Below are 12,394 nucleotides of genomic sequence, written 5' to 3'. Positions count from 1 at the left end.
GCCCTGCTATAAATACCAAGGTGCTCCTTGTATCTTAGATATTTCCTGTTTACTGGTCCTCAAAATTTTTCTTAAGGCTTAAGAGGAAATTTTTCTTAAGGTCTTAACACGTCTGTTATCACTACTTTTGGTGCTGAGGAAGACTTTTACAGCCATGAGTCCACAAAAAGAAAAAGTGATTTTTAACTGCAGCACTAAAAAGCTCTACAATCTCTGAGAAGTTTCAGCACCAAAGAAACACAAGACTCTACCTCTCAAGTTTGATTATCACCGAAAGCTAACCAGATGTGAGAATAGTATTCGTCATTTCAATTCCTTTTATCTGCAGCAATAAGTTTCACAAAACATGAACAAGCTCACATTTTGTAGCTGACATCAGACAGGCAGCTAAATAAATTATGTGGAACCACCACTTCGGTTTGTGGATTAGTACACTTCTGTCACACCACTAAAGGTCCACCTTCCTCTACCAGGAACCTACCAATCATAAAGCCCACCGGAAGCAGCAGCCTGGAATCAGTACTGAAAGACGCTGTAAGATTCTCCTCAACTTTTGCACACATTAAGCAAGTATAACATTCATCAAATTAGTTCTGCTCACAGTTTTTTAAGTATTCCTACACAATTAATTTCTCACACACACCCAGCAACAGCCACAACCTTTAAAAAAAAAAAGCAGTATCACAGAGATAAGAACTCACCTGTGTTGTTTTACCAGACCCAGTCTCTCCAACCAGCACAAATGACTGATGTCTAACCAATATATCTGTAAATCTTTCTTTATATTCCCAGACAGGAAGCTGCAGCCTTTTTTTCAGGATATCATAATATCGTGGGGTATGTGGTAGATTTGTGAAAGGGTTAATACTGTGTGGAATCATTGCTGGTTTGATAGCTGGTAACCCAGCAGCCGCATAATATGTGGAGTTAGACGTAGGTCGCAGATCTTTCTCCTTGTCCCTTTCTCTGTCACGATCTCTATCTCTGTCACGATCCCTGTCACGATCTTTCGAACGGTCATCTCGGTCCCTGTCCCGGTCCCGATCTTTCCTAAAATGAGTTAAGAGACACAGCAGAAAATGAGACACTTGAATATTTAAATGCAGAGGAGGAATTTTGATTCAATGCAACCCTAAAGGTGCCAGTGTAAAGTGGATACAAACCAAATCTTTAAAGTATTTCAGGCAGCTATCTGGAAGGATAAGGACCAACAGTGTGTATGATGCATACTCAACATTAGATATATATATAGCTACACTTATTGTACCTAAACACTACAACAGCTCCTTTCATTACAGGCAAGACTGAAGAAAGCTATCTCATGGAGAGATGAACATTGTAACTCTCTTCATCCAATGATTATAAAGAATCAGCTGCGCAGTGTAGATATCTCACAGTTCTTCCCATCTTCACCTGCGGCTGCAGAAAAATAAGAACACTAAATAGCTTTTTCTGCCGACCTACCAAAGGAATTATACTCATCCAAAATCAACTCAATAAGCAAGCTGTGGAAGTTTCATTTTATTATACCACAATTACTCTGTAGCTTTTTTTGTTTCAAGTCTTACACACATTTTTGACTCCATCTACTTTAATATAGAGATTGTTGAGTCTGGAACTTAAGACTTAAAACCAACCATCACAGTTCACAGAATCAGAATCATTTAGGCTGGAAACAACCCTTAAGATCATAGAGTTCAACTCTATCTCTATGTTAACCCAACACTATCAAGCTGTATCTTCTCCAGTATCACCTCCTACCACACACTTAAACAGCACTTATGTATTCACATTTGTTCCAAATACTAAGTAGAAGAATTCACTGCATGTGCAAAAGAAAAAGAAACAGTATTCTCAAACTCTGACCTCAGTCTTTTTGAGAGTTTCTGATTCTGCAAGTCCATGTACTTGTTCTCGCACACAATCCCACTCTTCCTACAAATACACTCAGAAAAGAATCCACAGTTTGACCCAAAAACTACAGCTGCATGTTTTTAATAAAAATTCCCAATTCAGGACTTTGAAGAAAGCCCTGCTTTAGAAAAACAATCAATCCAATTTTAAACTAGATCAAGTTAAAAAGATTAGTGGCATATTTGCCTGCAAAAGAGAGAATATCCTCAGCTTTGTCTCTTTTTCTGCATTAACTGAAATCCCATCTAAAGGGCAAAACAACAAAGCCAACACCGGCTTTATAATAAGTGCACACAAACATTTCTAGGAATATTAAGCAAAAAACAAAACCTTCCCTCCTTCTTCACCAACACTAAGGCATGTCTAGAGACCATGTCCAAAGAAAATTCTTGCCAACACTGCTCTCCACAGCTTTTATTTTAAACATGCATTTGGCATTCAAATGTAACTACCAAAATAATACCAAATTCTGACCTATAGGGAAGATGCAGTAACCAAGATTATATTACTACTGGTTCTATAAATTTTAATTCAAAGTGTGCTGTGCTTTTTAAACAACCACCACTACTCTTCTTGTATAAATGACTGAATGAATGTAATGTATGCAGCCTTTTTTTCCCCTCAATAATTCAACATATGACAATAGAGGTCATATTATGATTTTTTTAACATTACTTCTTTAACACAGACTCACTGAGAATAAAGAAAGATTACAAAACATACCGTTTACTGTCACTTACTTAGTTGTAAACAGATTTTCCTCAAGATTTGGACTCTGAGTAATTTAAAAATTAAGACCCTTTCTAGGGTATTTGAATCTGAGATACTCTAGCTTTAACACTACTTCCAACACAGTCAAATACTGTACAAGCTAGAAATCTGTCTACTGTAAAATGCCAGGCAGATATTTCAGAACCCACTAGGTTCATATTCTCCATATAAAAGTTTCCCCTAAGAATTAGGTTCATTCTGCTATTCGCAAGGGTGTAAGAGTCTAACAGCACTTATCAGACAGCAACAAAGCTTTGGACTTGGCTGACGAGCTATTTATTCACCTTCTAAACAGCTGCAGGCACCAGGATATACAAGTACATGGTCATAGCAATATGACCGGCAGGAAAAAGAAATAAAGGTATAAAAGCAATTCAAGAATGGTAAAGCCAGGGTAAAATGCAACAATACACTTCACTAAAGGCAGAATAAGTCACATTACTAACGTGCAGGTTTGGCTTGATTTTTTACAGCATTCTTTTGTGTATGTGTGTTTCTGAAGGATTTGTATCTTTCCCTGGTATACAATTTATGTGTAAATAAACCATACCAACAGAATCTACTCCAAAACCGTTAACTCAGTATCAGGTCAGCAGCTTCTGCACTACAGACCATCAAGTGTACCTTCCCCATTCAATTCAGCCTCCACAAAGCAGCACTAGCACTAAAATTAATAGATTCTCACTGCTGCCTACCCTTCCCATGTGTCAGAACAAGCATTTCACCAGCCTTGTGAAGAACCAACCTTCCCACTAGCATTAATTTTAACTTGGATCAGTATCTCTGATCTAGCCTCTTAAACACTCTCTTTGAAGCACTTGGTAACTACTTGTGTGGACTTAAAAACACAATCTCATGAACAAAAAGCTAATTAAATGGACTAAAAATACAATCCATCATGGAAAAACCATTAATCTCCCATTTCTCTGTTTCTTTAGTGAACTCTTACAGCTTTTTAATTGTACAAACAGAAAGGAAACTGATCAAGCTTTATGTACATTTCAGAAGTAAAAACTATTTATGTTTTAATAAAAGGAGTTGAGTCTATTTCTTGTTTTCAAAATGTAGACTAGAAGCAGGGGCAACCAGACCCTACCATAGAAACAGCACAACATATAGCATGCCTTCAAACTTACTCGCTAACGCTTGTAATTATACAGCAGCACTTTCTTTCCCTAAAACTGTTTATCAGACTCCCATTATTACTGAAGCTTAGCAAACATACACTCATTTGGTCAACAAGCAAAAAAAAGGAATGACAGTTATGCTGCCATATTAATTTCCTTAACTATCTAAAAACGTGGCTTGGCAGTTCTTCACTTATAAACTATCACATTTTAGTTGCTTTTTCATGATTGCCCAAAGAAAACAGAACTCAAAACCAAAAATTAACAGTAATTATTTAATCGCATTTGTCTTGTGCCTGAAACCAGTAACAGCCTCCATGATCAGAAGGCGTTGGCAATTTTTCTGCTTTTAAGTGAAAAAGTCTGGTCTGCTATTTGCTTTCACTTCCTTACATTCACACTCATATAATATATATGAACCCCAAATAAGCACTATAGCAATCACTAAGTAAGAGTGCTACTTTTATTTTGTAAAAAAGCATACAAAATAAAAACAGAAACAAAACACTCAAGGTAAACCACTGATCTTCACAGTGAAAGCTTAAGCCCATCTAACAGTATTTATCCCAATAGTTGATACAAAAAAGGCACTGCAGCTAAAGGCATTTCTGATCTATACAGAAATCAACCAAGTACAATTAGTCTGAATGATACAACCCACTACATCACTAACTCTGATGTTACAAAACTCAAATATATTTGAAAATAAATTAACATACTTTAAAATAGTATGTATGTAATTCACAGAAGCACTGTAACCAAAAACCTTCCATACAATTTCTATTTTTCCAAAATGTTTTTTACTTCACAGACAATACTTCAAGTCTGGAAAACAACAGATGTCATGCAGATGTTTAAAGTTACACCAACAATTACAAACCTGCTGGCCAAGTAGAGCCACCCATACCAGAGGCCTCCACGAAAGAGGAACTAAAAAATGCAGGTTCAGTTGAAGTAACTTTCATAATTTGTGAGGTAGTCCAGTTTGGATGGAAGACAACATTGCTGTTCTGAATGTGAAGTGGTAACCATGCAAGGAGCTCATCCATCTTAATCCAGCTCCAAAACCACCTCAATTGCAGAAAGGCACTCTTGGCACAGAGGAAGGCAGGTACACACACGCTTTTAACGAGACTCCACACATCTTCCTCATGGCCTTGCATAAGCTGCAAAACCAAACTACTCTAAAACAAACCAACCATTTAACATCAGTATGACTCGTGCTACACGAATTAAGATTTCAGGTCATCTAAGAACTAATCATGCTTAGAGTGAGTTCTTCTCAGTCCTAAACTATTTAATGCTTTAACTACAGAAGAGGGGACAAAAAAGGGGCACAAGACCAGCATTTCTACAGTTTTTAGATGCCATAAAGGTCAATGTCTTCTAGCTTAACACTGTTGGGAACTCACTGCAGTACATACAAAATGGTAAGACTAAGAGTTCAGAATGACATTACATGATCAGTAAAACACACCTGTATCACACACACACACCTGCACGACAAATAAAGCCACACCAAAACTGTAAAACCCACCAACATAAAAACAAGGAAATACTGACCAGTGATTATCTTTACAACCAACTGTAACAGTCATACCACATTTAAGTAACGCCCGGTTTTGACAGAAACACTTGATAATTTTACAAAAGCCTCTACATACAGAAAAGCTGTATATGTACAACTTTTCTGTAGATTCAGAGGAGCTGTTTCTCTAGGAAATCCTCCAAAAATGCATTAACTAAGACAAATAGCTCAATATATTAAAAAAAACCCGTGATTATGCTGATCCCACAGACAGGAAATAAGAGCTGAATAATAAACGTTTATTTTCTTTAGCTCAGAAAAATTCATCACACTCTACAAGCTAAAAACTGAAGCTGTACAAGCTTACCTTAAAAAAAGGCAAGTTTTGCAAAGACTGTTTATCAGTGAATATTAACTGCTACATTAGACTTTAGAGCCATTGTATCCTTTTGAGAACAAACTGAAGGACTTTTCTTAGATAAACAGTCCAAAACAATGCTGATGGATTTTAGTAATTGTTTAATTCACGGAAGCCTCCTGTGCTCCATAAAGAAGGCCAGACTAGATAAACACTGCGTTTCTTTGTACTCGAGACTTCAGAAATTTACTTTAAAGAGCCGCCTGCGTTTTCTCCCCTTCCTGCCCATTTAAAGGGGAAAAGATTATGTAAAGAAAGCTCTAAAGTAACGTTGAATTTAAGGACAGCATCAGTGCATAGTCTGTGTTCCTGTAAATACCTTAACCTCAACAAAAATATGCTGAAGCGTGTGCAGTACAGTCCTAAAACTTCAACCTTCGCAAAACTAAGAAAAAAAAACCACTCCCTTGCCCCCTACCTCAAAACCCACCTCACCATCGATTCCTACTTCAAGCCAAGCACATCACCGAAGGTGACTGGGTGAAAGACGTTAACAAAGGAACAACGCTCCCACCAGTGCAGGCACTAATAACACGAGCTGCACAAACCTCGTGCTCACCTCTAGGCCCACGTTTGCCAGACCCTTTCAAGCCAGAGATTAAGTAAACAACTACAAAGGAAGAGGGGAGAAGGAGTGGGAAGGGTGAATACAAATAAGAATGCGAAGAACCGCAAACAAAGCGCGGCGCGGGGGCGCGGGCCCAGCAGCGCGCCACCCCCGCCACGGGCGCCCAGCCCAGCCCGCTCGCCCAGGCGCTGGGCCGGCGCCTTCCTCCCTCCCCCCTGGCGGCGCCGCCGCACGAGGCCCTGCGCCCGCCCGCCGCCATCCCCCCCCGAGGGGCCCGACACCGAGCCAGGCCCAACGCCCCGCGGAGCCGCGAGGCGCCGCGGCCTGCTCGGCCGAGCCGGCGCCGCTGCAGCCTCTCCCCGCCTCGCACGGCGGCCGCACCGCGCCCCAGGGAGCGCCAGCCCCGGAGGAGCGGCCGGAGCTGCGGATGGGGAGCGGATGGCGCGGGAGCCGCCGCCATCCCCCGCAGCCGCCCCGCCGCGGGCCGCGCCGCCCGCGCCACCCCTTACCCGTCGGTGGTGCGTTTCTTGCTGGAGCTGTAATCGTCACCCAGATCGAGGCGGTGGCGCTTGGACATGGCGATGGCGGTCGGTCGGTCTGTCCGGCGGTCGGTCGGTCGGTCTGTCGGGGTGCGGCGGGCGGGCGCTCTGCGCTCCCTCCCCGAGCGGCGGCGCGGCGAGGCACGGCCGACAAAATGGCGGCCGGAAGGAAGCGCCGGGAGCGCGCGGGGCGCTGGCGCGCGGGCCCGTTGGCCAGAGCCTCCCCTGGGCGCGAGCCCGGCGGCCCCGCCCCGCCGCGCGCGCTCCCGGCTGAGGCCCTGAGGGAAGAGTCTCGCCAAAGGATCCGTGGGTTTTAGGGGCACCGAAGGTGGAAAAAACACTTAACATCATCCAGGGCCGCCGCCCACCACCACTACCACTGTACCCACTAAATCCGTCGCCCAGCGCCAGATCCGAGCACCTCTTGCACACCTCAGAGGATGGTGACTCCATCATTTCCCTGGGCAACTTAGCCACTGCCTGAGCACCCTGACACTGAAAGATTTTTTCTGTATCTGATGTGAATCTGCCTTGTCTCGGCTTGAGCAGATTTCCTCTGGCTGTCCCGCTGCAGGCACAGACCAGGTCCCGCAATCTCCTGTCAGGAGCCGTGAGGAGCCGTGGGCTTCCCCCGGGCCTCCTCTGCCCCCGGCAGAGCCGCCCCAGCTCCCCGAGCCCTTCTCAGAAATCGTGTTCTCTACACCTTTCACAAGGTTTCTGCCCATCTCCCATCACACTCCAGCACCTCACACACTACTTGAGGTGCAGCCTCACCAATACTTGCTCCCTGTCCCTCTTCACAGTCCTTCTGCTCGAGAATCCAACTTTGGCTCGGCTACTTTGAATGAGCTCCTGCTACCTGTCTGTTGGAGCAAGAGTGCATTCGCATGAATGGCTCAGCTAACAAACACGAAATCAGTCAGGAAACATCACCCAGAAGCAGTGACCTGTTCTGCAAGTACAGCCAGCGCAGCAAGTGGGGCTTTGTCCATACATTCCCATTCCAAAGATTTGCTGAAATTACTTTAATATAGCTATTAAAATATTTAATGTAGGTCACTCCATAGGTTATTTTCTTTAACAGAAGAACATTTCTGTCCCTTGTTTTAGATAATATAACAAAATGGCACACACAGCTCTACTAGAGTTCTAGATGTTACTGTAATAAAAATAAGATTTTTCTGTTTAGTGTTATCAACCAAAACAAATATTCCTGGAAACTGGAGTTTGAACTTTTCCTGTGAAGCTGGAAGTAATTTTAAAAGTTACACTACAAAAAAAAACCTGGAATATCTATGGCAGCTGTTTCCAGAGGATAAACACTGCAGAGTAATTCTCTCTATCCCAAATATCAAGCTCACTTGTTATGTTGGGGTAGTCTACACAAAGCTGCATTGGCTGAATGCAGCTAAGGGAAGACTTTCTACACATCTTTGCAAGTGAGTTTTAAATTATGTGTATCTTAAACAAAAGCAAGTGTTTATTGAAATAGAGTACTTGAATAGGACACATTTAGGAAGGAAAAATAGCGGCTAGGTCACCCTGGAAGGTGGGAAGAATGGGAAGAATATAAATGCATTACATGCATTAGTTGGGATGAGAAGCTAGTGCTAGGATGTGCTAAGAAGGCAGTAAGGGTGCAACAATAAAGCCTGGAGAACTCTGCAGCTCTGTTTCAGATCTTTATTTCTGCTCCCTGTGCACACCAGCATAAATCTACTTATGGTCGTGCTCTAGATTACCCATCCTATGGCCAATATCAGGGAAGTTTCTGCTTTAGGACATAAGAAAAAAGTAGGTGTCTCAGCTGGTATGAAATCTGAGGCTATGGCTCAGCATCAAATGCAGAAAGGAGGGTAAGAAGATTGTGTGCTAGTTGGAGTGAACAACTGTGTGCTGTTCCCCAGGCATATCCCACAAACCAGTTCACTCTGTTAACAATTGTTAACTTCACAAACTTTTGAACTCATCTTCCACCCGACCGTGCTTTGAGCTATCTGCATAATAACTGATCTGGTCCCACCCCAAAGGGTTTACAATGTAAGAACTTCCTTCTGAAAGCACACACATGCCTTATTTTGCTAATGCAAATAATCCTTTTAACTTCAAAGGGATTAACAAGGAAGGAGTAGCAAAATTAAGCATGTAGGTAAGTGTTTGCAGGATCACAGCCTAAATATAAGATGAGACAAGAGAAGAAAAAAGACTGGTAAGCACAAATTGACATAATGGCAAAGTGATAACCATTACGTCAAAAGCCTAAAGGATGAAAGGAATATATAAAATAGGGCACATTTAAGCACATTTTCTGCCTTTTCAAAGGTATTTGTTAAAGAAGGTTTTTATTACCACCCCCCTTCAAAGCCTTTTATATTCATCTATAAAAGTAAAAATCTTAGGTTACTGAAACAGGACACATTTGTATGAGCTTCCACTTGATTATCTAATCTTCTACCCTCTATTTCTTACCCTAGTTTTAAAATCACTAGTATCAAAATTCTCTTAGCTAACTTCCAGTGAATACTTCTTTACATTTGGCATGGCCATATTTATTATGCTATTTGGGTTGAAAGGAGCATTAACAGTTAAAACTGAAACAATGGCTTAGGGGAATAACATAATGTCTATTTTTTCCCTGATTGTGCATTGCCTTCTCCCTTAAAGCATCAGGCTAGCTGTAATTCAAAGACCCTGGAACCCTCACCTGAGCGGTGTGAGGTTTCTGACAGAGAAGTCTAGTGTCACAGTGTCACAGTTTAGGTTATTATTGCCTGAGGCTAATTGCTTCACCCCTTTCTAGAGATTACTGAGTCTATAAAGCATGTGAGATCCATCCAGTCTAGCTTCTTAGTTAAAACTCACCTACTTCACCAGCTTAAGCTAAAACAGGGGATGGTGAAGTAAAACCACAAACCTCTGTTGCATGAAAGCCATAATACTGAGATATTGTTAAGACAGACAGCTAAAAAAGGTTAAATCTTCTAAAAATTGTGCATTAGAGCCCTAAAGTAGTATGTATTTCTTTTATGGCTGGCTGGCTTGCAGAATACCCTAATTTACAACCTACATATGTTTCCAATGCCATGGACACACTTGTGCTTCCACCTTTTTTAAAATTTTTTTAAATAGTTTCCTTTCTAAAAACAAGTGTAACTCCTTTTGTAAAGTAGATATATAAAACATTATATTAAAAAATTCCTGCAAATTAATTAAAAATATTAAAATGAAATACTTATGATCATTATAATTGCAATCACTGTTTAAAAAAATTATATGTATATAAAAATGGGTAATATCTTTAGAAAATTATCCAGGAGTCTTAAATACAAATGCTTATCTCAGACAAGCTCTCATTCTATCCTCCCCCACCAAGCCCATGTGAATAAATGGATATTATCCTCATGTTCTGTCATATCATCAGGGAAAGAATCCTTGAGACAAGAACCCACAATCAGAGCATGTTTAAGGAGTCAGACTTCCACATCCTTCCAATTAAAAATAAGAAGATGAATACATGAACTGATCTCAATTTCTGCAGTGAAGAAAAGAGGCAGCTTCTCTGTAATTACAGAAGCTAAACTTTGCAACACTTCAAGTATATATAAATCAGGGCTTTGAATTGCTCTGGGAAGTATGCTGTAGGAAGATAGCATGGCAACAGCACTATTGCCACGACAGCAAACTTTATCAGCCTTATAGACACACATCTGAATTTTGTGAGTGGTTATTAAATGTTATCCCATATAGAACACACCACTGTGACTGAATCTGCAGGTCAGAAAGGTCTGAATAACTTCAGTAAAGTTTCATGAAGAAGAAGAAAAAAGAGAAAGAGAGAGAGGAAGAGAGAGAAGAAGAGATATTGCAGCTTTTGTATCTACTAGAACATTAACTAGAGCAAAAAATCACTTTTTAAAACAAACCCCATTCTGTAGAAGGAAACATATTGTAGACAACCAGCTGCTATTCTGAGCCCCTCAGTCACCTGTTAAGGCCTTATTATCACCTTTAATCCCCTCAGAGAAACCCTGCAAGAGCAGGTATTCATTATGTGCTTTGAATAAAAATCAAAGAAATAGTGTAAAAGCAAACTATCACCCCCAAGCATTTAAATTATATGTCTAATTTATGTGAGTTACATAGAATTCAAGCACTGTTCTCACAACTTCCTGGCCTACATGGTTAAAGTGGCATTCTTTAATGCCTTCTGCATTCAGAAACACCTGAAATTAAAAGCTAATATGTTGCATGTAAGGGCAGTTGATCTTTTAAATTCCTTAAAATCGAATCATTTTCTACGGCAAGTCTGAAATCTCATGAGAAGCTCTCTAAATATAAGGTGGTTTTAGGAAGTAGTAGCTATTTCACAAAGAACTGTTTAAAGCCTGAGAAGAACATAATTTCAAGCATATTGTTTGATCTTGTGCTAGAATATTAAAAGAAGAGCCTATGCAATTTTTTCAGTTGGCACTTTTTTGCAAAGTTCTGATTCTTTCTTGAATTTTCTTTATAAATTTTTTACCTTAGCAGAAGGGAAAATGACTTCATTAGTATACATTTTTCATTCCTTTTGTGTTGAGTACAATGATCTCTTTCTTATTCACTATTTCATTAGCTCTTTAAGACTATTTTTTAAAAAGTTCTGTCTTTAATACAATCTGTAAAACATTCATGTTCATGTCTAAGATTAGCCATGCTGGATCTACTAGGGGTACCTGTTCACTATGAGTACGTGCTAAATTATTAGGAAATTTATATACTTAGTTCCTGCTATCTATGTAGAGCATTCACAGTTTCAACAAGCTAAGATTACAAAAACCTAATGAGCAGTGAGACAGGTGATCTAATCTCATAGGCTGCTAGCATCTAAAGTGGTAAATACTAATCCTTATTTTCAAAATTAGTTCCAGACTAAATTAAAAATAATAGCCATAGAAAATTAAGCACACTAAAAATCCATCATATCCTGGAACTGTAACAAACCTAAATATTAACAATCATACCTTAACCCAGCTGGGTGCAATTTTAAACAAATGGCCTTTACTTATTATTTTCCTATATGATGAAGTCTTTTTCTTCCTACTGTATTAAAAGTCCACTTTCAGAAACATCCTCAGCAGTGAGTGAGAACACTGAAAGTGCACTTCAACTTCTGCAGCTGTGTAACCTTCTTCTTTACAGCTTCTCATCATAAACCCCCAGCCTAGCAGAAGTGAGGTTATTTTATTAGTGTGCATTATTTTTCTACTGTCAGCTTCCATCTGGGAGTAACAACCTTAGTATCATCTGAAAAGCAGTGTAAGTCTCCTAAAGGAGCTGAAAGAAGACACTGAGATTTTGAGGCGAACATGGGGATTAATAAAATATTGCCTTGTGAATGTAATGATGTCCTCTCTAAGGAGCAAGACTGTTCCCAAAGGTGGAGAAGGAGAAGCAGCTGCTAGAGCTGCTCCTTGCAAACATGAAAGAACCAACACAATGCTCTGGTGAGCAATCTTTGTAGATGGAATAACTTGGTCTCTCAGCTGC

The 12,394-nt window shown here is 40.4% G+C and overlaps 1 protein-coding gene across 1 annotated transcript in view; it reads right to left on the bottom strand.

The window, feature by feature from the left end:
- The window catches only part of DHX15 (DEAH-box helicase 15), a 46,315-nt gene extending 39,263 nt beyond the window's left edge, over window positions 1-7,052 (bottom strand). The window contains exons 1-2 of the mRNA XM_056489396.1: window positions 6,836-7,052; window positions 702-1,050 (exon numbers count right to left, since the gene is read on the bottom strand). Of these exons, the coding sequence (XP_056345371.1) occupies window positions 702-1,050; window positions 6,836-6,903 (417 nt within the window). The 5' untranslated portion in view covers window positions 6,904-7,052. The remainder of the gene's footprint in view (window positions 1-701; window positions 1,051-6,835) is intronic.
- Window positions 7,053-12,394: the final 5,342 nt, after the last annotated feature.

This window comes from Oenanthe melanoleuca, chromosome 4 (assembly GCF_029582105.1).
Source record: "Oenanthe melanoleuca isolate GR-GAL-2019-014 chromosome 4, OMel1.0, whole genome shotgun sequence".
Taxonomy (NCBI): domain Eukaryota; kingdom Metazoa; phylum Chordata; class Aves; order Passeriformes; family Muscicapidae; genus Oenanthe; species Oenanthe melanoleuca.
Note: the sequence above shows the minus strand (reverse complement) of the source record. Positions and strands in the feature narration are given on the sequence as shown.